The sequence below is a fragment of the Hermetia illucens genome, chromosome 1 (genome assembly GCF_905115235.1).
Source record: "Hermetia illucens chromosome 1, iHerIll2.2.curated.20191125, whole genome shotgun sequence".
Classification (NCBI taxonomy): Eukaryota; Metazoa; Arthropoda; class Insecta; order Diptera; family Stratiomyidae; genus Hermetia; species Hermetia illucens.
Genome location: NC_051849.1, coordinates 34,915,030 through 34,941,590, shown reverse-complemented (window position 1 = coordinate 34,941,590; position 26,561 = coordinate 34,915,030). Strand labels below are relative to the sequence as shown.

Below are 26,561 nucleotides of genomic sequence, written 5' to 3'. Positions count from 1 at the left end.
TCGAATTTGTTCCGACAGTCAGACGGCATCATCAGCACTAAATGGCAACGACATATCAAGCCAGTTGGCGTGGAGTTGTCATCAGGTGCTGCTGAAACTTGGCCGACTGAACGAAACATTCCTGATGTGGGTGCCGGGCACTCTAACATCGCCGGTAATGAGGAGGCTGACAGACTGGCTCGCCGAGGGTCTCTCAATGGTGGGGCCAGAACCAGCTCTTGGAATCCGGCCATTTACTGTCAAGTCTACTCTGAAGGGTGAAATTGTAAGGATTCACGGAACCGAGTGGAGAAATTTGGACTCTTACCGGCAAGCGAAAATCCTTGCGAAAGAGCCTAGGGCCACTAGAACGGCATTTTTGTTGTCCCTTAAGAAGTGGGACATGAAAACCCTAGTAGGGCTTTTGACGGGATACTGCTCCTTAAACTACCATAGGGATTAGGATAGTGGTTTCGGCTATGTGTAGCCAATGTGAGGAGGAGACGGCCCTGCACTTTTTATGTAGCTGCCCGCCATCCTCAGATCTCAGACGAAGACACCTTGGTAAGGTTTTCTTCAATGAAGAATCTGCACACTTTCTGCCTCTGGAGAATGTTCTCAGATTCGCTAAAGCCTGCGAACACCGTAGGCGGGAAGCCATTGAATAGGCAACTTACGGGGATAGTACAACGGGCCTAACAATGGCCTGAGTGCTCGTAGCGGCGGCTCCCCCCAGTTAACTAAACTGACTAAACTAAAGGTCAAATTTACTCACTGAGGCGACCAGGTATCAGCGAAGCTCCGTTCGAATACAATCAGTTACCCCCGGCTGCAAACTATCCAATGGGCACGGTTCGTATGATAGTCTGGATTGATCTAGGTGTTTTTCGACCCCCCAGTCTAGATCCATAGCGTTTTGTTAATGTAGGGTCACCTCGTACAGCTGTGGCTATTACCACTCACTAGTGGCCTTGGTAGACGAGAGGCTTGGCCCCTGGAAAGCCACACATCGCTCTAGAGGAATGGCAGCTCACCCTCAAGGAGGCTTAGGTTGGCCTCAGGGAGTCATATTTCGCGTCAGTCTCTCCTGCAGTGCACTGCTGGTTTTTACTCGACATGCAATTACTACTTAGCAATTACATTTGAATACTTACCGCCTTCGCTTTCTAGGAAATTTGTCATTAAAATCTTGTCTCGGTTTCCATGACAAAAACACGTGACTGTTGTAAATAATACTTTCTATTTAAAATTCACGAACATAAACTTAAAATAAAATAATTTGTTAATAGACTTACACGTAAAGGAAAACAGTAATATATTCTTGAATGTCATAATAGATAATTGCACTTTCAGCTCACACCTTATGACATCCAAATTAGCAACCTTTAATATCTAGCAATTCGCAAGGCACCTGCATCGATCAACTGTACGTAGCTAACTTTCTCCTAAACCAATTACTTTTCGTCTTAGTTTTAGTCTTTGAATTTGTAATTATTGCATTATTATTTGCTGCATTCAATGCACCAGTTGATGCACTGAATGCACTATTTGGGGTGCTCAGCACATTGTTTGATGCACTCAAAGCATTATCCGATGTCGCTCTAGGCGAAAGCAGTTTATTCAACCATTTCATTTTCTTGGAGTTGTGTAGCGATTTCGCGGATCCGTTGAGGGATGATTTCAATGTTCCGTTTTGGGGAGTATTCGCGAGGCTGTTCACTGACTCGCTACTTCGTAATAGAGGTGGCGGCGGCATGATTCTCGGTCGAACAGGCTCTGGCGTTTGTGGATTATGATTTTCATCAGATATCGCAACTGTAATATTTTGTGCTGGCTGAGAGAATGAGGATATACTTGATGGTGTTCCAACTCGGGTGAGATCTACATCCGAAGCTTCACTTGGGGTTAATTCTCCAATTGTAGATGTCGGAGAATCCACTTCTGTTATTGTGATACTGTGGGAAATATAAATCGTATAGAGTGGACTTAAAATTACTGTGGATGCCATTTTTATGTACCTTGGCAGGGCCAACCGGAATCTCATTTTGCCTTCGTTTCGGGTATCTCGTATTGTATCGCGCAGTTTCTCCCAAAAGTTGAAGAGTCTACCAGACCGTTCATACTTGAGGAGAAAGGAGTAATTCAACGTGGCTGGTATTTCACACTTTTTATACACGCATGGTATAATTTTGCGCCTCTTTTGTTCTGTACGTAGTTTTGAGACCATTTTATATTCATACTTTCTTATTTCACTGGACCATACTCACCAATTCCTAAAGCTTGAGCGTAATTGACGAAAAAAGTATTAGCTACACTCTCAAGAAATGCGGGCGAAAATATCACAACAAGACGATTACATCGTTCTGAAATCAATCGTAAGATGGCCTCATGTTCAAATGATATCCCTCCGACTAGGTCGCGTTCTTTTACACAAAGCTGGAAGAGGGAAGACCACCATTGGTGAAAACTGAATCATCAAAAAGATACTCAATTATTACCCTTAATCCGCAGTCTTCCATTCTCTCAATTAATTCCGTAGCAAAATCAATATCTTCATCGGCGAACAAAATGAATGCATCGTAGATTTGTGGCGGCAGGTTTTGACTAGATCGATCCACATCGTGTACGGTCAGAATGTCCTCTTCAGAATTAGCTGTTCGAGGAGGTTTTGTTGATTCTGGAATGCTTTGTATGAGGGTTGTGTGTTTGTTGATGATGTAGGCTTTGGCATCTTCCTCTGTGAAAATATTAGGATGAGACTTTGATTACTAATCTAGAACAAGTATCTCAACCCCGAGTGTGTACATTAGGTCTTTAAAGAGACAGCCGAAACGTTAAGCCTCTATTGTTTTCTCGTGAGTACAAAGCGTGCTTTTCCTAATTCACTCCGACTAGAGCGATAATTTTGATATAATTTGATACTGTTCGTTTGTATTTTGATTTATATATATATGGTTGAATTTCACGCCTTGGTGGGGTATAGCATTAACAATACCTACGCGCTATCGCTTGCGGTTACCTGAAATGCACTGCAGCTACCTCCACGACTTGCCGAGATGCTCGCACTCATCCTCTACTGGTCTGCGCCAAGTGCCCTTGCGGCGACCTTGGGAGAGTGGATTCCACTGCATGGCATAACCCGCAATGCAATTGTCGCCCCTCCTTAATGTGTGACCATAACATTACCACTTCCGTCTTTCCATCACATCGCGTACGAGTGCCAGGCCTGTGCGCTGTTCAAACTGTTCGTTTAAGATATTGTCAGGCTAGCGTATTCCGATGATACGACATAGAAAGGTATTGACGAAAGCTTAGAGCTTTTGAGTAAGAATGGAGTTCATTTTCCATGTGCTACTCCTATATAGCCACCCAGAAAGAACACTAGCGCAGAAAAGTCTCAACTTGATCTTGGTATTGAGATTACTGCATTTACAGATTTTAGACAGGGCAGCGAAAACGGATCTAGCGTTGTTAATGCGTCGGGCAACATCTAGTTCGTTGTCACCGTCGGCAGAAAAAACGCTCCCTAAATATACAAATTGATCAACGGCTTCGATGCTCTGATCATTAATGCAGATAGGGAGAGTGCCTTTGCCGTTTATCTTCAGTCCAACTCTACTTGCCTCTCTTTCCAAATCCAGAGAGACCATGACCCTGTGGGAGAACAAAAATACATCGTCAGCGTAGTCAAGGTGTGTGAGGAAAGATGTTATCGTTCATTGAATTCCTCTACGTCCTCCGGACAAGGCAGCATGAAGAACATAACCTATAACAAGAAGGCAAGATGTAACCCTGGCGGACTCCGCTTTGGAGCTCGAAATCTTCCGAGATTTTACCTCGGTGCAGCACGTAACATTTTCGACATCATATGTCGCTCTGATAATAGCCATTCGTTTTTCCGCAATGTCGTAGAGCACTCCAGATACATTCCTTCATGCTATCGAAAGCTTTCTCGATGTTGAGGCGAAGAACTAAATTCTGCGTACTGTTCCAAAATGATCGGTAGGGTATTGATGCAGGAGGATCCGGAGCGGAAAGTAGCCTGCTCCCTGGTCGGTCAAGATTTCGAGGTGTTCTTTGATGCTTTCTAGAATTATTTTAACTATTATCTTTGCGACGGCAGGGAGCACATAGATACCCCTCCTCCTTTCACTCTCTGGGGAAGGTCTCGGATTCATAAGATTTCCATACGAGTGGAAGGAGCAGATATGAATTAACTGCAGATGTAGCAATAAATATCTCTGCGCGGAGGCCGAAAAGCCCAGCGGCTTTACTCCGTTTGAGTGCATTGATGGCCGAAATGATTTCTGTTCTGCTTGGAGGAATACTTTATATGTTACGGTGACTAGCCATTACATCCACAAGAGGAGGAACCTCACCGAATGTAATACGGTTAGGAACCATGGTGAAGTGTTTTTTCCACTTCTTCAGGTGTTCATCATCGTGGATGAGAAATCGACCGTTGACGTCCTTCACAAAACCATCGAAAGATTTGCCACCACATTCAAGCTCTTTAGTAATTGGGTATATAGTTCTGAAATTATTGCGATCTGCGGTATCTTCCACATCCCTAACCAGTAGAATAGCTAATTCTCCCCTGTTACGGCGTACACCACGCTAAACATCTCGGTATAGGTGTTCGAACGCGTCGTCCTCAGAGGGAGTAGCAATAAATGGCTTAAAGCTAAGGAAGGAAGCAAAGTCAAAGCACCCAAGCTATAGGGCGTTGTAGAACCGACATAGTCTCACGATCGGGGAGTGACAGTAGATGTCGAGCTCCGTCAGGGATACTTCAAAAATGTCTGCACTACGTGTAATACGAGAGGCGATGCGGAAAATAATGTCGGAGTTAGCAGAGCATTCCATCAGGCAATTAAAAAGTTTAAAAAAGGTACACATATCAAGGAAGAGAGCGGCGTTGCTGCAGGGAAGGGAGATTGAAGGTCCGGAGCCGTGACGGGTAGTCCACCCAGGGAAAGATCTTTTTGAAGAAGAGGGTCCGGGTAAGTTTGCGTTTACAGCTTGGAGAGTGCAACAATCACGGTAGCGGAAGAGGGACTAGAATTCGCAGCAATATTCAAGGATGTTTCTGATAAGGGAATTGAAAAGCTTTATGGAGGGTTGAATTGAAGTAAAGTCGGAGGAGGAACGTAGGCTAAAACTAGACATTTTGGAAGCCCGATTGATGTCAGTGAAGTGGAAACTGAAACTGTCATCGCAGGTCTTGAAAGGAGGTTAATAGTGAAAGGGGTTATCTCTCAAGTGAGTAGGGAAAGGATGTTGGGGAGGGTTTGAATAATTGATAGCACATCCAGTAGCATATGGTGAAATTCAATGTCAGCTTCTTAATCGAGCACCAATGGACCAAAGTGTCAAGATTGGACAGCAAGAGAACACAGCCCAGCGGAGACGAAACAGAGGCAAATAATTTAAGGTCGTCAACTTACAGCAAACGGGGACAGGTCAGGGTGGAGTGGAGGTCATTCATAAGAAACGGGATTAGTATGGGGTAAGTATGGAACCTTGGGAGACACGAGAGGAGGGAGAGAAGAAACAGGATGAGGTAGGAGAAAAGCTAACAGATGATTAGGGGAGGGGGGGGGGAATCAAGAGAGTTTGGAGAGGGTAAGATTGCGGTCAACGATATCAAAGGCTGCGGCGAAATCGGTATAAATAGCCTGCACCTCCTGTCATGAATAAAGGCATTTAGCAACGAAGTTGGTAAAGAAATAGTAGGTCGGTGTTTCACGAAACAAATGCTGTTCTTTAACCGAAAGCCAATCGTAGGCGTATCTCTCGCGGATTTTGGAGCAAGACCAAAGAAGAGAGATAGGATGGAACTTCGCAGCTAGTGAAGGATCTCCATTCTTGAGGATAGGGATGATAAGGGCATCTTTTCAAAGATGAGGAAAGTAACATTCGTCCAAATTTTTGTTGAAGATAATACACAGAAAAAGGAAAATGTGTTGTTTACAGTTAACAAGGAAGAAATTAGGAAGCTTACAGGGACCAGGCCCGACGTTGGTGTGGGGAACTCAACTAAGGAAGGTGTGAGGAGAGGAATGGCGAAAGATTCGAAGGAGTTTGGATGAAAAAGAGTAGTAGAAGGCGCAGTGGTTGAGGGTGTAATCACGGAGGAGAAGTAAGAAGTAAAGGATTGGGTAGGGGTATGAGAATGGCGAGTATGAGACTAAAACGATTTCAAGTAACTGCGGACAAAAGCGGCCTCGACGCTTAACAAGTATCTTTTATACCCATTTTAATCATCAACTTAATAGTGGAGCGCATAGCCTTGAAATGGGCATGGTCGGCGTCATTCTTTGAAGTCTGAAACTTCTATCGCAATGTATGCTTCAGGCGGATGCTCTTAAGGATCTCTGTGGTGAACCAAGTGGGGTAAGAACGAAGATAAGTAAGAGAAGAGGGTACTACTTTTCGAAATTTAACAGAATTATGTGCAGTTTTGACATGGCGATGGACGAAGGAATAGAGAGAGGTGGCGCTCGGAGAGGTTGGAAAGGAAGATATCGAGAGTGTGGCCCAAGAAGTTTTGGTGTTGCAATTCAGGGCAGAACAAGTGTTCATAAAGGAAGATAGTAGGAGGGAAGAGTGAAAGAGATTGTTGGAAGGAATAGGAAAGCTAGAACAACTTGGCGAATTGAGCAGAGGAAGAAAGTGGGGGGAAGAGAATTTGTCAGTAAGGGTTCCGGCAAGCTGTCAAATAATTCTTGCTACAGGGCTAGCACAGGGACGTAGATCAAGATGCAATAAACGGATGGTAGTTAGGCGGGGAGATGCGTAGAGCAACACAATCATATGGTGAGCCAGAGGAGGAACAGACAGAGTTCGGCGTGGAGTTGATTTTTAATTGCAATTAGGACTCCACCATCAGTGTACTTGCTTTCCGCGGAAAATGAAGTACCCTTCGGGGAGCTCGGAGTTCAGTATATTTTCATCCAGCCAGGTTTCAGAAATACAAATTACATGATGTTGCTGAGCCAGGGCGGATAGATTGAAGCCCCACAGCTTGGTTCTTAAACCCGTTACATTTTGGAGAACAGACGGACAGGGAAAACAGAACTAATTACATTGATCAGCTAGACAGGCGGGATGCCCTGAAATTTACTCGTGAGTTGCTATGCTTGTATGGCTTAATAAACATACTTTCAGGTCAGGAAGAATGGCCGATTGAAGAAGCTATCATTCGGTTGGGGTTGTTGTGAAAGTGTGCCGACCTTGCTTTTTATGTAATCTAGTACTTCGTTCGTAGAAGTGGCGAACGCAAGCCTGGAAACAAACACCTTTAATCTGGGGCCGCTAGCTTGAATGAAATGTTAGGGTTTAGAGCAGCGGCGGGAAGTGGAGCTTCGTCGTCGAGCGGAACGATGTTGAAGGGTAGGGCAGTTGTGGTGTAATTCGTAATCTGCAGAGGAGGCTGTGGAAAATGTTTACACATTATCCAACAGCGTCAATAGCATTACTATCAGCAAGAGCAACAAGCGGACAAAGAAATGTGCCTGAAAGTCACTTGGAATGGAAGGGAACGCCTTGAACTTTGTTCAACTGTGAACCAGGAAAAATATCAATCCTAAGGATAGTGCTCATTGTGTGCCCATCCGGCGTAAACCCGCCCCCAAAAAAATTAAGGTTCCTCCCTTCATCATCATCAACGGCGCAACAACCGATATCCGGTCTAGGCCTGCTTTAATAAGGAACTCCAGACATCTCGGTTTTGCGCCGAGGTCCATCAATTCGATATCCCTAAAAGCTGTCTGGCGTCCTGACCTACGCCATCGCTCCATCTTAGGCAGGGTCTGCCTCGTCTTCTTTTTCTATCATAGATATTGCCCTTATAGACTTTCCGGGTGGGATCATCCTCATCCATACGGATTAAGTGACCCGCCCATCGTAACCTATTGAGCCGGATTTTATCCAAAACCGGACGGTCATGGTATCGCTCATAGATTTCGTTATTGTGCAGGCTACGGAATCGTCCATCCTCATGTAGGGGGCGAAAAGGTTCCTCCCTTATCTGGATATAACATTGTCGAATTTTTTAAATTTTGTGAAAGCCTGGAAACCACTAAACACTCAACTCTCTTAAAAGACCTGGCGTTTACATCGTTCCCGAAAAATATAGTTTTACAGGAGTTTCTTTATGATCAGAACTATAAATTTTCATTTTTATGAAATTATCTTCAAATGTAAATAATAGACTATGAACCGCAGAGAAACGATAATATTTCATTATGCCGTACCCTCTGTTTTTTATAGATAAGGAGAAGTGAGTAAACATAAGTTACCTAATATAAGCTAGTTTCACCGACTCGGGTTTATTTTTATTCGGACTTTATTGAAATTTTAATCAAAATGACTCATATGTAAACAATCTGAAGCATCAATAAATTACCTTCTGACTAGCAGTTCGAATGGTTTATTTTTTATATGAATGGCGTAAAAAGTGGGTAATGTAGGACATTAACCCAAACTAGAAACAACTAGTTTGGCTTTCCCGGGAAGGTTACTATCGTATCGAGTTGGGAAGAGGCAGAGGTAGGTTTGGAGAATGGAAATACCTAGTAGTTCTATGAACTTGTCATTGAGATGGAATCCGGACGACTCTATAGTTAAACCAAAATGCAATCGTAAGGTTACGAGGAGACGAAATTTAAATATGGATGTCTTCACGATTATGACGGGCTACGTTAAGGGTCATTACAGTGCCGAAATCATTTACTAACGCAGCAGATGAAATTGACTGAAGGAAGGAACTTTTCTCTTCGTGAGAGCTTTGCAAAATGCTTCTACTGTATGCAACGCTACAGTCATTTTTAAGCCGGTTTCACTTTACGTGCAGCGACGAAGACCCCAATTTTACTTGATTCCTTCTTCAATGTAAGATCTTCGTGAGTCTAATTGCTTTGATTTAAATGATTGGATAACAAATAAACTTCACACTCAACCAAGAGGAGTTGATAATTTGGCCAGATAATTATAAATACAATGCACTTCTATGCATGCATCTAATACGTAATGTCTTATACGTGCCGAACTATTCTATCTTGAAGTACGCGAATTCTGACTGAATGCAGTAGTTTTAAGGTTTGTCTCTCGATGATTACCTACTTTGTCGTGGTGAGGCAGCTCAGTAAGGAATATCCTTTAGGAAACCAGAGGTGACACCTGAAGCCAAGCGGAAACCAAAACCCCAAGCCAAGATGTGTCTACCATGCCAAGGGCTGAATGGTCACTGGGATTAAGATGCGGCCGGGTGCCAGGCGACGTCAAGTTTCAACTAGTCTTATCTCGACAAAAAGGGGCTTTGCCTGTACTGATTTACTTTTTACGGTAAAACAAAGGCTATAGCAGTCAATTATGAAAAAGTCGAAAAACAAAAAATAAAAATTAAATTTCGCCGTGACGATCCAACTCTGAAAATTGACATCCTGAGTCTAGACTGAGTCCTTAATGGACAAGCTGAAACAGTCCCCTCTTGTTAGCACTCCTGGCCGCGTGTTCTAGTCGGTGCCACCTGTTGAAGTTAAAGCCTTAAAGCGTTCGGGCAGAAAACAGCCCCCAAGCAAACCACCTTCGGATAAATTGTCTCAGGACCAACTACACCCCGATTTGTGCCAAAGTGTCTGACAATCAGGCAATGGCTAAGTCTTCATTTGCAGCTAAGCAGTCTTGCATGGCTAATTCTAAAGACGATCTCCCAGTCGCCTTCGTTCCAAAAGTGTTTTCTCAGACTTCCAGAGAAGGAACGTAATGGTGCTAAGGTTCTAGAACAATTTGGTGTCCAGAATAACCTCAACACATTATTGGTTGCTGCTAGTCTGCAAAGCAGAAAAGGGAGCTGATAGGTCGAGAACTTTCCATACTATCGGCATTCCTGAACTTAGGATAATAGCAGCATGTGATGTTATCTCACACCCTATATGCTGAGGAAATTCCAACATCAACGCAAGAAGATCGAGACTATTAGAATCTCTCCAGATCTTCAATATTTGTAATGAGCCAACTTTCATTAGCTTAGTCAAGCGAGAGGTCATCGACATGACGTTGCCATCGTGACAACGCCGATTTTGTCGGAGAGTCAAGAGTATCAAACGACACTACGCTCTCGGAACATAGGCGCGTCGATTTCGTAATAGGCATGGATCCACCTCCAACCATTTCCATTCAGATTTCGCGTAAAAGTTACGAGTTATTATTTCTCAGAGGCGGATTATATCCATTGTTGGAATTGAGAAAACAACCCACATGATTACAACCAGCATAAGAGAAGCTTTCGAAAAGCGACTTCAAAGTAGAAGCGGATTCTTGTCCAAGGGCGTAGGTAGCAGTAGCAGTAGGTGTGGACCTCGATGGAATCAGTCTAGTAATAGAGGAAATGGATGCTTTTTTGGGTCTCGTGAATATCTTCATTTTGAATGTGGTCAAAACGTGTCGCACCACTAGTCCAACGCAACATCTTTGTCTCCATTACTGCAAGACGCCGTTCATTGTCTTTTATAGTTGGTTAACGCTCAGAACCATAGAGAGCGACAGGACAGACGACATTAATGCTCGAGATCATTTTTCTATTAGACGCTAGGAAAACATTATCTGCATAAACCAGTGTATAGGGCGCTGGACGTTGGATGTCCCGTGTGATGGTGTCTATAACAAGAACAAAGAGGAGCGGTGAGAGGGGCCTTCCTTGATGAACACCAACAGAGACACGAAACGGTTTTGATACACCCGCCACACTTCCAACTTTACTTTTCGGATCATGGTAGAGCAATTGAACCCAGCTCACGAGCTCTTTTGGCACTAAGTGTTGTCGTAGAGCATGCCAGACGAGTTCGTGTGGCGCACGGTCAAACGCCTTTCTCTAGATCCAAAAATGCAATGTAAAGAGGACGATGCTTCTCACGGTGTTTCTCCAGTTCCAGTCTCCGTAGTTTTTGATAAATCCGGTTTGATTCATGGTTATTTCAACGATTTCGCGAATATGGTTTCAAGAATGCGTTAAAAAATCTTCACGGTATGGGAAGAGGCCCAAAAGCGGATGCAGCTGCTCAGAACATTTGCGACGTTTGCGAAGATGATACTTGGGAAACGTCTGCTGAACCAACACCAACAACTCTACTACCAAACCCTATCTCCGCCTCCACGTGGTGATCGCTGGGATTTCTTTCTTAATGAAAAACTGTAGATGGAGAAGGATGAAGGCGAGTCTTCCGCGCCTAAAAATAGGGCAAATTGTAGCAACTGGTCCTCTAGGTTGAGGATCGGGTAGGACTGACAACCGTACACAAAAAACCGACGTCACGAAGCCACAAAGGAGCCGCGGACAGGATGGATTTTAAAACGACGAACCCGGCAACGAAAACGGAATAACTATTTGTGCATTTTCTCATGGAGCGTGCACTCCCTGTATAGACCTAATGCTGCTCAACAGCCAACATAAATGAAAGCCTTTGCGCTCCGCGTTTGCGAGGCAGTTTAGAAATATCAGCTTGATTAACGTTCACGTCCCTACAGAGGAGACTGCAGACGACCCTCGAAGCCTGTCCCAAGTACTTCAGCTTGAAAACCGGTTGCATATTGTTCCAATGGAAAAACCCACTTCTCGTTTTTATTCAAGAGGTAGACTCCGATTTCAGAACCCTGTTTTGTTTTTGAGCCATCGGTGTAGAAGACCTCCGTGTATTGTATCTGGAATTGCCTAGTTCTCTCTACGTTTCAGGGTAACTTCATATTTTCATTCATATTTTATCAAATAGATGTGTGTGGACTTCAGAATCAGAAGACATTGTAAGAACTGGATTCAATTTTGAGGATCGATGATTCTGCAGCTTCTATAACGACGAAATCATTGAGCGATATCATGACCGTCTGGTTATGGATAAAGTTCGGCTCTACAGGTTGCGGTGGGTAGCTCACCTAATCCGTATTTATGAGGATGATCCTGCCCGGACAATATATATGGTAGCAAAAGAAGGCGTGGCAGATCCTGCCTGAGATGGAGCGATGGCGTAGATCAGGACGTCTGACAGCTTTTAAGGATATCGAATTGATGGACATCAGCGCAAAACCGGGATGTCTGGAGTTCCTTACTAAGGTAGACCTAAACCGGATACCGGATGTTGCGCCGTAGTTGATGATGATATGAATCCCTATGTTGCAGCAAACTCTCCCCCTTCCAATTCTCTCACCAGTTCTAACGGATGGTGTACTTCACAGTCTGGAGTTCGTGAACTCACCCATTTTAATGACCCCACAGCTTTATGATTTTCGATATAAGCTTAGTGTAATGTGTAATGGAAGACAGAAGTTGATGCCACGGTCGGCGTGGAACCAGGTTTCCTTCGCCCCCTCGTGTTTTATTTTTGAATTGGAGATCCAGCAGTTTCCATGTTTTCATTCATGGAATGTCTCACATCATCACGCAGAGCATTCGTGTGTTTTCTACTGGTTTGCGGTGTCCGGTTTGCATAGATTCGACACACAAACTGACAGCAAGTCAGTTCTGTTCACGTCGCCTGTTCCGTAAATGATATAGGAGAAGTTACTAACAGGTAAGATTAACTCTGTCGAGCCTTCCCCTGTACGAGCACCCATATGGGAGTTCCGCCACTGTATGCACTCCTCCATACGCGGCTCTATTGTAGGAAAGCGCACTGTAGATGCCGCAGGTTGCTCTATCTTGTGTGAGTCGAAAATTATCATTGTTCTCCGCTCCCAAAATGGAGATGATGCTCTACAGTTTCCTGATATGATTGAATTTGAATCTATCTAGGAAAAAGTCGAGCACCATATTGTGACTGCCCCTGAGTACATTCAGACTCTTTTGGTCCAAGTTGAAACCCTCCACGTTTGTAGATTTGTCCTTCCTGGCATTCATTAACTTTATCCCCCAATGTCCAAAATCCATGCCCGGGTTCTGTTCACCCAGCATGTGGATGATGTCCTTTTCCTTCCTTCGAGGGCCCGGTAACCAACATCCGACATGTTCTGTCTTGCGTAGCTCAGTGTTCACAATAGTGAACTTGGGCTGACCGCCGGAACTCAAAGTTGGGATTACCTGCTGGAGCCACTTTAAGGCAGCCTCGTCAGTGCACTCCAAATGGAGAAGCTCATCATGAAAATTCTGACTCTTTTGGTCCATTTTGAATCATCATCATCAACGGCGCAACAACCCGTATCCGGTCTAGGCCTGCCTTAATAAGGAACTTCAGACATCCCGGTTTTGTGCCGAGGTCCACCAATTCGATATCCCTAAAAGCTTTCTGGCATCCTGGCCTACGTCATCGCTCCATCTTAGGTAGGGTCTGCCTCGTCTTCCTTTTCTACCATAGATATTGTCCTTATAGACTTTCCGAGTGGAATCATAATCATCCATACGGATTAAGTCACCCGCCCACCGTAACCTATTGAGCCGGATTTTATCCACAACCGGACGGTCATGGTATCGCGAATCGTCCATCCTCATGTAAGGGGCCAAAAATTCTTCGGAGGATTCTACTCTCGAACGCGGCCAACAGTTCGCAATTTTTTTTGCTAAGAACCCAAGTTTCCGAGGAATACATGAGGACTGGCAAGATCATAGCCTTGTACAGTAAGAGCTTTGACCCTATGGTGAGACGTTTCGAGCGGAACAGTTTTTGTAAGCTGAAATAGGCTCTGTTGGCTGACAACAACCGTACGCAGATTTCATCATCGTAGCTGTTATCGGTCGTGATTTTCGACCCTAGAGAGAAGAAATTGTCAACGGTCTCAAAGTTGTATTCTTCTATCCTTATTCTTCCTGTTTGACCAGTGCGGTTTGATGTTGTTGGTTGGTTCGTCTTCGGTGCTGACGTTGCCACCATATATTTTGTCTTGCTTTCATTGATTTGCAGCCCAAGATCTCGCGCCAATCAGCGCCTGCTCGATCTGGATGAAGGCAGTTTGTACGTCTCGGGTCGTTCTTCCCATGATGTCGATATCGTCAGCATAGGCCAGTAGTTGGGTGGACTTAAAGAGGATCGTACCTCTTGCATTTACATCAGCATCACGGATCACTTTCTCGAGGGCCAGGTTAAAGAGGACGCATGATAGGGTATCCCCTTGTCGTAGACCGTTGTTGATGTCGAATGGTCTTGAGAGTGATCCTGCTGCTTTTATCTGGCCTCGCACATTGGTCAGGGTCAGCCTAGTCAGTCTTATTAGTTTCGTCGGGATACCGAATTCTCTCATGGCCGTGTACAGTTTTACCCTAGCTATGCTATCATAGGCGGCTTTAAAGTCCATATTCCAACAGTTTCTCCATTGCTTGCCGCAGAGAGAAAATCTGATCTGTTGCTGATTTGCCTGGAGTGAAGCCTCTTTGGTATGGGCCAAAGATGTTATGGGCTTATGGGGCTATCCGGCCTAGCAAAATAGCGGAGAATATCTTATAGATGATACTCAGCAACGTGATACCTCTATAATTGCTGCACTGTGTGATATCTCCCTTTTTATGTATGAGACAGATAATGCCCCGTTGCCAATCGTCAGCCATTGATTCGCTGTCCCATACCTTGAGCACAAGTTGACGAACTACTTGGTGTAACTGATCGCCTTCATATTTAACCAATTCGGCTGTAATTCCATCGGCTCCTGGCGACTTATGATTTTTTAGCCGATGAATTGCACGGACTGTTTCTCCTAAACTTGGTGGTGGCAGTATTTGTCCGTCGTCTTCAGTTGGCGGGACCTCCAACTCGCCGATGTGCTGGTTGTTCAGTAGCTCATCAAAGTACTCAACCCATCACTCCAATACGCCCATTCTGTCGGAAATCAGATTTCCCTCTTTGTCTCGGCAGGATGAGCATCGAGGTGTATAAGGCTTCATGCTGCTGACTTGTTGGTAAAACTTCTGCGCCTGGTGCGGTTGCTCCCTGTGCTTTTTTAGTTCACAGATTGGTTGGTTCTCGCAGGCTTCCTTTTTCCGTCTGTGAAGTCGCTTCTCCGCTCGACGGAGTTTGTGATAAGTCTCTGCGCGTGACCGCGTTCTTTGAGAATGCATTTCGAATACCACGCTGAAACCCTTCATGCTTGTAGATTGGTCCTTTCTGACATTCATGAAATTTACCCTCCAGTGTCCGAAGCCCATGCCTGAGTTCTGTTCACCTAACATGTGTCTTCCTTTGAGGACCAGGTATCCAACTTCTGACATGATCTATCCTGCGCAGCTAAGTTTTCACAATAGTGAACTTGAGTCCACCCTTAGAACAAAAAGCTGGGATTACCTGCTGGAGCCATTTTAAGGCAGCATCATCAGTGCACTCCAAATAGAGAAGCCCATCGCAAAAACCTTGATTGTTAAATTTTTGGTAAATTGTCCCTCTGACTTTTTGCAGGATGAAAGTCTCACGGCAGCGGTCAGAAATGAGACTGTATATACGTCCTCTTCCTTCTCGCCTTCGTGCCCGTATTCCTATGAGACTAGTTTTGTTGAGATCTTTCTCGCTAATTTGATCACCCCCCGGCACATCAGTGGTAATCGCCGCGGGGTGCGTGGATAAAGGCCCTGGTGCGGAGCACAATAAAGCGTTGTCCATGTGTTGGTTTTACGCTTCTTGTGGGCCTTACCGCTGACAGAGGAATCTGGTGTGCCAAGTGTGGATCTTATCGAAGTTACCAGTTTGTTGCATCTGGTTGTGCAGTCACGTCCATGTCCTTATTCCCGAGGCGCTTCGCCTTGTTCCGTCGGCTTGGAGCTTTCCCGGGTTCATGGTGTCCGGGCCATTTCACCTGCATTAAACTTGTAGGGTCAACGTCACCAGCTTCCCTCTCATCCGGTCTTCCTGCTAAGAGTGAAAGAGAGGCTTCTGACAGGAATGGCATAAGATAGGTTACATATTATAAAGGTAGCAACGATTTGGCCCGGAGATATCAGTATCAACTACACAATTTCTCAACAAACGTTGCTTTTAGAGGAGTGGAGGTTATCTTCCGTGCATTATTATTCCTCAGTTGAGTGTGCTGCATCTTTAAGATATTCGATCACTGTTCCAGCAAACACACTTATCAAAATGATAAAATTCTCTTGAAATATTCAAGTAATGCTTACTTTTCTAAAACCATTTGTAAACATTCTATTATCATATGAACTGCTTGGTTGCACGAATATTTTGATATGTAATCACGTGTTTTTGCAGCTTGAAATGCGAGAGCTGAGTGATTAGCATGGAATATTTGAGGTTGGAAGCTGACGAAAAGAGTCGAGGGAGACATTTTTCAGAAGATTTTCAATAAAAACGATTAAACTAGTTTGCCGAATCACCGAAGTGTTAATCTGATCGGAGACGGCAGAGCTTTGGGCGTTAGATTGCTGGATCAATTTATATTCCAGTGGTGAAACCATAGAATGAACGCTACAGTTATTCTGATACGTTATCAGAATTACTTCTGAATATTTTAATTACTTTATCAAATTTGTTATTATTATATTTTCCACAGTTCGATCGAGTGACATTTTCAAAAGTAATTTTCCAGCGTTCAACATTAAACAGAATAAAATATATATTTGCTTTTTGTTAGCAAACAACGAAGCTGTTTTTCTAGATTTCGTAAATCAAATGTGAAGCATCTGGAAACACGGCACAACTGCATAAACAGTACAAAATAAAAGTCGCAAGTCGCGGCTTTGTCAGCCTGTTCTCGCCTTCAAGGTGTAAGATCTTATACTTTATTAGCATTCATAAATAACCGACAACGTTGTTTCCATTTATCAGCCCCGACAGAATATCTCCGAATGAGCGCTTAAATGATAAATAACATTTTTATCGCGACAATGACGACAATTTCATGTGCTAAGAGGCCTCGCTCAGATGAAACATTGTTGGCGCTATTTTTTTCAGGGGGACCTATTCAATTATATGAACTATTATCAGATCTAACTTTCGCAGTCAATGCCTGGGACCCTCTATTTCGTACAACAACATAATCGGCACTTCCTCAAGCTCCTTTTGGTGCGAATTTGAGTGAATGGCTACATGCATTTATCACAATAAACACGACAATCTGTCGTTCTGTCTAAATTTGATGCTTCTAATCTTTATTGGTCTGGCACTTTGATAAAACTGATAAGGGCTTAGAGGTGGGTTGATTTCGGCGGCTGATAAGGATTAGCTTTGGGTGATAAGTTAAGGAGCATAATAAAGCAATTTGGTCCAGATATATTCATATTCCTCAGAGAAACGCAGCCTATTATAGCATTTCGGCTTATCTTATCATAATAGGCTTTAATTGCGACTTTGTACGACTAATATTTGTTAAACAATGCAACATGAAATGTATTGCGGTTACGATTAATGATTTTTCGCATCCGCTAATGGGGTTTGACGTATTAAGTTTTCCGGTATTATTCAGAATTAGGCTTACATAAAAAACAGGCAAGTCGGGAAACCGGAAGCTGGACGCTTCACCTTTCCAACAAATGTCAAAACTAAGACCGGGTTCGGTAAGTACTAATCGAGACCTTTCAGTTGATATCCCACATGGCTATATTTGATTAGAAAAAAGTTTACATCCCCCTTTTGCATATATGGGGACCCCCTCCCCCCTCTCTTGTATAAGTGTTCACAATTGCCACCTTTCCACCAAATTTGGTGTGAATCGCTACAACTATCTCCGAGAAAAATGTGTGTGATGGACAAACAGACAGACATCGGTGGTGGATTACATAGTTACCGTTGCATCGAATACTACAAGTAGCCTGAAGAAAGGGCCATTTAAAAGCAGTACATCACTCCCGAGAACGCCAGCTCAAAAAACACGGAAAAATGCCCACAAACTGGCCATTCATTAGCCCATAGTGGGGTGACTACACCTGGTCGGAACATGCCACAAGACTTAGTATTTGATCCATTTAGGAGAAGTTCGGCGATTCTGCGATCTCCTCCGAAATCAACGTTGACGAAGGAAGGAAATCGGCTAAGCTCCCGGAAGGCTAATAAATACGGAAGTGTCAGAATACGGACGAATCATTGTTTGCCCTACTCGGAGGAAAAATAGTACAGTTGTCCGAATTCATAAAGGACAAATACAATGTGCACCAGGCCATCAAAAACATCAAAAATGCCTCGAAGAAATTAAGCCAGGCAACACAAGTGACACCCCTTTAAAATCCATCCTGAACTGATAGACCTTGGAGAAAACATCAACCGAATCAGGTTGAAGCTGAAGAAACGGTTGAAAATTTCCTCGCAAGGTGGAGAAGAAGCACAAGTGCCGGCCAGCAAACAGGAGATTGTTGTACAATGTAAGGACATTGATGAAATCACGACCACGGAGGATATCCGTGATGCCTTAGAAAAGCATTTCGAACCACTTGACTTGCAAGATTTCGCAATCAGAAGACTGAGGAAGGCATACGGAGGCACGCTAACGGCAACTATAAGCTTACTAGCTCAAGTAGCGTTCAAACTGTTTGCGGCTGGTAGAGTAAAAATAGGTTGGGTCGTTTGCCGACTCAGGGAGCAGGTGTCCTTCAAGCGCTGCTTTAGATGCCTGGAATTTGGCCACAAAGCGACGAAATGGACCGGTGACGGTGACAGGTCAAAAAGTTGCAGAAAATGTGGGGGAGAAAGTCATATGTTCAGGGAGTGCAAAGCTGAGCCTGAATGTATACTTTGCAAAGAGAAAAAGGGCGTCGACTGTGGGCTCGTTGCAGGCAGCAACAGAGCCTTGAATGCAGTAAAGAAATGAGGTTGATACAAATCAACTTCAACCATTGCGAGGCAGCGCAAGACCTTCGCTCGCAGACCATTTATGAGAAGGAAATTGAAGCTGCCATAATCAGCGAGCCTTATCGCAATAATAAGAGCGGGGTCTGGACTGCAGATGTAACTGGCAAGGCAGCAATATGTGCGTGTAGAAGTCAAGCCATTCAAGAAGTGCTGGAGTTTCCAGAAGTTGGATTCGTCACGGCAAATAGCTGGTATCTACATATATAGTTGCTAATTCGAAGGAATGCTAGGTATGCTAGTCTCAGATGCAAAAAGTCCAAACCCCAAGATCATAGCGGGTGATTTAAACGCATGGGCCGTGAATTGGGGGAGTCGCATTTCGAACACCAGGGGCCATATCTTGCTCGAGGCTTTCGCGGAGCTAGACCTGGTGCTTGTAAATACGGGAAATGTTTCTACTTTTCGTGAAACAGGTTCGGGCTCAATAGTCGATCTGATATATGTGAGTGCCACATTGGTGAGGAGAATGGTATGGTTTGTCAGTGAACATTATCCTTATAACGACTACCAGGCAATTTTCCTCCCGATCGAATATGGGCCACGTGACGATGTGCGTTCCGGCGGAGCTGGAAACCAGGGCTAGTCCGCGAAAAAAATTTGAAGAGGATGCATTCATAGAGATGCTATTGGGAGGCCACAATCCGGTGGTGTGGCTACAGAAAAGGTGGAGCAAATTATGAGACGCATAACGAGAGTATGTGGCGCTTGGTGGAATGAGGAGATGGTGTAGTTGCGGGATACGTTTTCGAACTAGAATGATCTGCCAACGATCTACAGGAAGACACGATTTCGACGAGAAACGACAAGTATATGTGAACCTTCGAGGTAGGCTTAAGCAGGCTGTACGGACCAGCAAGCGAAAATACTTCAAGGAGGTGCAGAGGCAGACCAAAGCCCATGGTGAACAGCGTACGGGGTGGCTATGACGAAGATGAGAGGGCGAACACCACAACTGACCTGCCCGCATCTTCTGCTCGATATCGTGATGGCGGAGAATTGGTGATAACAACGCACCCGGTCTGGACGCTGTTCCCAATAAAGCTCTTAAAATCGCTGTTAAGACTAAACCCGACTGGTTTATTAGTGTATTTGAAACATGCATGATAGAAGGAGTTTTCCCCGACCGGTGGAAAAGGCAAAAACTAGTTTTGCTCCCGAAGCCGAATAAGCACCCAGGACATTCATCATCATACCGCCCGATTTGCCTCATCGACACGGCAGGGAAGATGATTGAAAGGGTCATTTACAAAAGACTGCTCCTTATCATTGAATATAAAGGTGGACTATCGGAGCGACAATTTGGATTTCGACAAGTCCTCTCAACGATCGACGCCGTAAACGTTGTTTTGAAGCTGGCTCGAAACGCGTTGTCGTCTAAAAAATGCTGTGTCGTGGTGACGTTGGACATCGCCTGTGTGCCCATCCAGTTCTTTGTTTGAGACAGTGCCAGGTCAGCGTAATACAATGCAGACAGATATTGACGAACACTTGGAGTTTTTGGGTGACAGTGGAGTTCACTTTCCATGACGACTCCAATATAGCAACATAGAAAGAACACTAGCACAGAACAGTCTCAACTTGATTTTGGTCTTGAGATAAGTGAATTATCCAATTTTAGATCGCGCAGCCAAAGCGGATCTAGCATTGTTAATGCGTCGGGCAACATAGATTTCGGTGCCAGGGTCCACAGGACCCGCGCGCCATTAATGCATATTAATGGGAACCTTGGTTTTGGTGTGTTTATCGTTAGTCAAACTCGACTTGCCCCTCTTTCTAAATCCACAGCGATTTGGCCAAAGTCCATGACCTAGAAGAGGGCAAGCAGGTGTCGTTAGCGTAGTCGAGGTGTGTGAGGAAAGAATCTGTCTCATTCTCATAAAGGGGAATATCACGTCATGCAGCAATTATAGAGGTATCACATTGCTGAGTACCATCTACAAGACATTCTCCTCTATCTTGCTAGGCCGGATAGCCCGATGCTCCCAGAACATCATTGGCCCATACCAAAGAGGCTGCACTCTAGGCTAGTCAGCAAGAAATCAGATTTTCTCTCTGCGGCAAGCGATGGAAAAACTGTTGAAATATGAGAGAATTCGGTATTCCAACGAAATTGATAAGACTGAACCTGACCAATGTACAAGGCCAGATAAAAGCAGTAGGATCACTCTCAAGACCATTCGACATCAACAACGGTCTACAACAAGGGGATGCCCTATCATGCGTCCTCTTTAACCTGGCCCTCGAGAAAGTGATCCGTGATCCTGAGGTAAATGCGAGGAGTACAATCCTCTTTAAGTCCACCCAACTACTGGCCTATGCTGACCATATCGACATCATGGGAAGAACGACCCGAGACGTACAAACTGTTATCATCCAGGCGGCGCGAGATCTTTGGTCGCACATCAAACCACACTAGTCAAACGAAAACAATGAAGATAGGAAATTATAACTTTGAGACCGTTACCTAGGATCGAAAATTACAACCGATAACAGCTATGACGATGAAATTCGTGCACGGTTGTTGGCAGCCAACAGAGCCTATTTCAGCTTACAAAAACTATTCCGCTCGAAACGTCTCACCATAGGATCAAAGCTCTTACTGTACAAGACAATGATCTTGCCAGTCATCATGTATTGCTCGGAGACTCTTGGTTTCTTAGCAAAAGAAAACTGCGAACTCTTAGCCGCGTTCGAGATAAAAATCTTCCGAAGAATTTTTAGCCCTCTACATGAGGATGGACGATTCCGTAGCCTACATAACGACGAAATATATGAGCGATACCACGACCTCTGGTTGTGGATAAAATCCGACTCATCCGTATGGATGAGGATGATCCAGCCCGGGAAGTCTTTAAGGGCAACATCTATGGTAGAAAAAAAGGAGACGAGGCAGACCCTGTGTGAGATGGAATGATGGCGTAAGTCATGACGCCAGACAGCTTTTAGGGGTATCGAATTGGTGGATCTCGGCGCAAAACCGGGGTGCCTGCAGTTCCTTATTAAGGCTGGCCTAGACCGGATACCGGTTGTTGCGCCGTTGATGATGAAGTGCAAGTGCAGCGAAGACCTAGACCCCGCGCACTGTTACAAAATGATCCGTAGAGTGTTGATGTGGTCAATGCAGGAAGCGCCGGAGCAAAAACTAGCGTGTTGTCTGTCGATCAAACTTTCAAGATGTTTTCTGTTGCGCTCCAGGAATACTTTAGCCATGATCTTTACGACGGCAAGGAGCACCAAGATACCCTTAAATTATTAAACTCAAAACTGTTATCCTTCTTTGGAATCTTAACGATCATCTCCTCCTTCTCCTCTCTGAGAAAGGTCTCGGACTTTCAAAAATCCCGACCCTAGTGGGAGCAGCAGATATGACGGGGCAGCGATAAATAACTGCGGAAAACAGTCAAGCTTGGATTTCCCCAAATTTCACTTTGTATTGGAGCTCGAGCGCATCACGCTCACAGCGGTCAATAGAGCCTTCAATCCCGATCCTCATTGGCATTCTCAGGGGGATTACTTAGTATATCTAATCAGCAAGAACGGTCGATGATAATCTTAAGGGGTCGCAACTCTCCAATCCTGCGATAAGTGCCGGACGCAAAACGCAAGCAACCATCATAATGATTTTCTCGTTCGAGGCCAATTTTTGCGCCTCTCTTGTTAAGCACATTCAGGAGGCAACTTTTAAATCTGCTGCTGCTCTCGAAGTCAACTGACCTTATGGCAGCCTCTGTGCTTAAACAATGTGCCACCAAGGACGAGGCAATAAGTTGCAGAAATGCATGAACCTCCCACCATTGCCGTTGCAGTCGCCAAGACCGTATCAGATTTGATCTTGGCATTCAGATCACCCATCACAATCACAATGTCACCTTCAGGAAGTCTTCCCTAAACTGCGTTTAACTATTCATAGAAAGCACCCTCCTCCGGTATATCGGAAGTCTTCGTTGATGCGTAGCATTATACAATTATGGAATCTGTATTGAATCTTGTATTTAGAAGTCTGTCAGAAACACGCTCCCATATCCAGAGAGTACGACTTGCAGTAACCGTCAGAAGCAACCCGACACCTACTACTTGGCCTTCCAGAGTGCAAAAGCACATTGCCCTAAGGGTGGCAAGAGGGAGAGGAGCATTACCCAGAGCCCCACCATCTTACTTCGCCTAGGCCCAGAATTTTCAGCTTATATCGCTGGAATTCCTGTTCAAGTTGGAGAAAGTGTGCATTCTGAGGGTCCTCGCTATCGTTGTCGAAGAGCGTGCGCTCATTCCAGAAACCAATCATAGTCCGTTTTCGATAACCAAAGGTCGTTGTTATGAGGTCGGTCCCTATCCGAGGCGTTGTTGACGTTTCGGTAGCAATAAAGTTTCAAAAATTCCAAGATTTGTTCCTTTTAATCGCTTCTTTCGACAAGTAGGGAGGACTTGGAATAAATATTATATATGCCGACCGTCGAATTTTCGCCAATAAAACTTGTATTTTATGAGACGAGAGGAACACTTTTGATTGATTCCTATTCAGACATTCCAGAAGAAACTTGTTTGGAGAGTAAAAGATAGTTTTATTCATGTCGTAGCCGCCAATATGTAGTTATTACCGGTTTTTAAACGAGCAATTAGCGTTCATTAATGTGATCCTATCAATCGTAATGGCGTTCTGATGATTACTTCTAAATAAAGCGTTGAGATGTGCAGATGAACAGAAGATTAGCGCTTGTGGAGCACCATCAGATGATGCAATTTGGCCAGTTTAACCGGCAGCTCTGATCGGCCCCAAGCAGAGAGACAATGACGGTCAACCCCATTCAAGCACTGAGCGCGTGTTCGATTGCGAAACTAGACGCACCCGCGGAAATGTAACTGTATTCGCAAATGTTTACTTCCCTAGAAAGCACGTAATCGTGGGCATGCAAACAGTAATCCGCTTAGATTCGCGTCTGATATGATTCATCAGCGCGAGACTCAATTGTGGTTGGAAGCGTGTCGTTCAGGGCAGGAACGCTTCCACTTCGTGTTCGCTAATTAAACCCAATTAGCCAGCTGATAGTGCTGAGCGTTTGTTTGTCGCTGGGAACAAACAATAATCGACGGGTGACATCATGGCTTTCCGAAAAGCGTCCATAAACTCGCCTGCAAGCAATCGAAAGAGGCAGACACTTACCTAAAGTTTCTTTGATGTCGTCCGCGACGTCGAAGCGATCAATCACTTCCAAAGCTGCGATAAGTTGGGCGAAGGAGGCTCCTTGGCGACCATCATCTCTGACTGCATCGCACCACAACTTCAGGACACTGGCCATGGGGTTGGGGTGGCTGTGGACCAAGTTGGCCTCGCCGTGATTCAGACGAGCGCAGTGCAGGATACCGCGCCAATCGCGGGGAAGTCCCTCCTCGGTAAGAAGGATTTTCGGCGGGTTCAGTTTCGCGGACAACATAGCACGGACCTTCTGGCGCAATGCCGTCAAAGGGACTTCCGACAGGTCCAACTCGGTTGGATACGGCACGACAGTCTCAGGGTCGTAACAAATCAAACCGCTGTTTGCCGCCATTGCGACTTGACAAGAATTTCACTCAAGGCTCGCACAATTCCACTAATCCGCACTGTTTAGATAACTCCACGATTGTTGTTCTCCTTGCGAAATGCATAAACTCGCGGCGAACGGGCTTTATCTCTGCGGAGCATATGAAAATATGTCACGAAAACATGAACCGCGCATTACGCAACGCGCGGTGTTTGCACGTTTTTAGCTCAGACGAATTCTTCGGAAACGGCGGAACGAACAAAAAAGTTGATAAAAACGTCCGTGTCTCAGTCGGTCGGCAAATAAAGAAATAAACACAGAATGGGGAAGTCAGAGCAAAACAACCCAACTGAAAGCCAACGAACCTGAATGCTTACTGCAACCTGTTGCTTGTCATTCTTTGTTTGACATGTGGGTAATGCAGGTTTTCAAACATCATATGATTCCGCGACACTGTTAAAAGTTAATGCTATACCCTAAATACAATAAAAGGAAGTACAGCCCCGAGGTAAAAAATTGCACACCTGCAAATTTCATTATTCCCTGAATTTGACTTTGTCGTTTTTTAAGGTTTTGTGTAAATAAATAAAACCTTATTAAAATCGGTTTATTGTCTGTCCGTCACACGCATTTTTCTACGAGAGTTGTAGCCACTGACACCAAATTTGGCACAGAGGTCGGACCTGTGAACGTTCACGCATACATTCTTTTATGTCGATTTTAGGGGGGGGGGGTGGTCTCCATATATGCAAAAGGAGGCTGTACAATTTTTTTCATCAAATATAGCCATGTGGGGTATCAAATGAAAGTTCTCGGTAAATACTTTTCGAAGCTGGTCTTAGTTTTACCATTTTCCAGAAAGGTGGGGAGAGCTGGGGGTTGAATTTGATCATTTCTTTAAGGGAGCCATTCGCAGAAACTACCCAAACGAAAAATCTGAAAAAAATCAGAAGGCTGCCACTGTATGGTGCCTGGGCTCCGAAATACCTTCCATACTTATATCTGTTCAAATCAAGTTAATAATAGTATATTACTATACTTTTTAGTAATTGGCTGCATATTACTTAACCTATTTGCAAAACTGCGTCCGCACTAATGACGTGAGAAGGTTTATATTACTTACTTATTACTACTTATCCCAATTGCACGTTACATTCATATAATGCTTAGCCTGTTTGCACCTCTACCCGGCAAGGTGTGTCGAAGAGGGACAGTATTATTGGTTTTAAGTCAGAGTTAAGTATCTGGCTCGGCCTAAGGAAAGTCGCTAGTGGGATTGTTTTCCCTGTTTATTCAGTCTTCTAATTCGTGGGTTTGGATGGTTTTCGAATTATTGAAAAACCGCTCTGTCATGTTGAGAATATACTCTCTAATGTGTTCTATATTTGCTCGCCAGTATACTTCGGCGTTCCAGCCGCACTTCTTAGTCTTCCAGTTATAAGACAATCCATTACAATGTCTCAATTCACGGCGTTCGAAAGACATGCATTCTCCATGGCTTTCAAAGGGCAAGTGATCCACGAAGGGGTTCCGTAGCACATGATGGATCTGATGAGGGTCTTGTATAGGATCAGCTAAGTTTTGGTGCTTAGACCCACTTTTTTACGAAGAAGAAATTAGATCTTACCAAATGCACCATTTGCTTTGCCAATAATGAGTTTCACATGATTGTTAAATTCTAGGAATTCATTGAAATTGATTCCTAGATATTTGATCGATTTCGACCCTTTTACTATAGCATACCCGATTTTCAGTTTCAGCCGTTTAGCCTTCCTGTGGATGGATCTAGATCCCAAGTATCTAGATTTCCTCCTGGAAATGCATATTTGTGTACATAATAAGGGCCTGCGTTCTCGGGGATTGAGGGATATTGGTTGTGGCGCTGAAGCCTTGCTCTTTGATAAGAGTGAAAATTTTCTCGTGATCTTCGATGGATTCGCGAAAATGAGGGTCTTATCCACCCTCATATTCTTTAGTGTTGCTTTTATCCCTTTTGTCTTAGCAAATGAGGGACGTTTAGTGAGTATCCGAGAATTACCGGTATTTTAGGTTTTTTGGGTTTCTGGGCTGCTTCCAGTAATCTTAGCACTTTTTGCACTAACCTTAGTTTTTCCTCGTCCTCCAATGTTGTGGCTTCGATGTTGCTGGTTCCTACTAATACGGCTTTGGCGAAAGCTTTGGCGAATGGCTCTCCGGTTTGCTCCGTTTGCTGTTATAGATTTTCCTTATCCTGCCGTTTTTGTCTTTCCACCTTGAGCTCCGAGTTCCGCAATTTCCTCCTTCAACATACTGATGATTTCGA

The 26,561-nt window shown here is 44.3% G+C and overlaps 1 protein-coding gene across 1 annotated transcript; it reads right to left on the bottom strand.

Annotated features, from left to right (window-relative positions):
• Positions 1-1,200: 1,200 nt before the first annotated feature.
• Positions 1,201-24,633, bottom strand: LOC119646579 (myeloid differentiation primary response protein MyD88). The gene is made up of 5 exons (XM_038047071.1): positions 23,902-24,633; positions 2,478-2,716; positions 2,247-2,415; positions 1,998-2,184; positions 1,201-1,934 (listed from the first exon to the last, which is right to left on the bottom strand). The coding sequence occupies exons 1-5, from the start codon at positions 24,284-24,286 to the stop codon at positions 1,400-1,402; spliced, it is 1,515 nt and encodes a 504-aa protein (XP_037902999.1). The 5' UTR covers positions 24,287-24,633; the 3' UTR covers positions 1,201-1,399.
• Between the last annotated feature and the right edge of the window lie 1,928 nt (positions 24,634-26,561).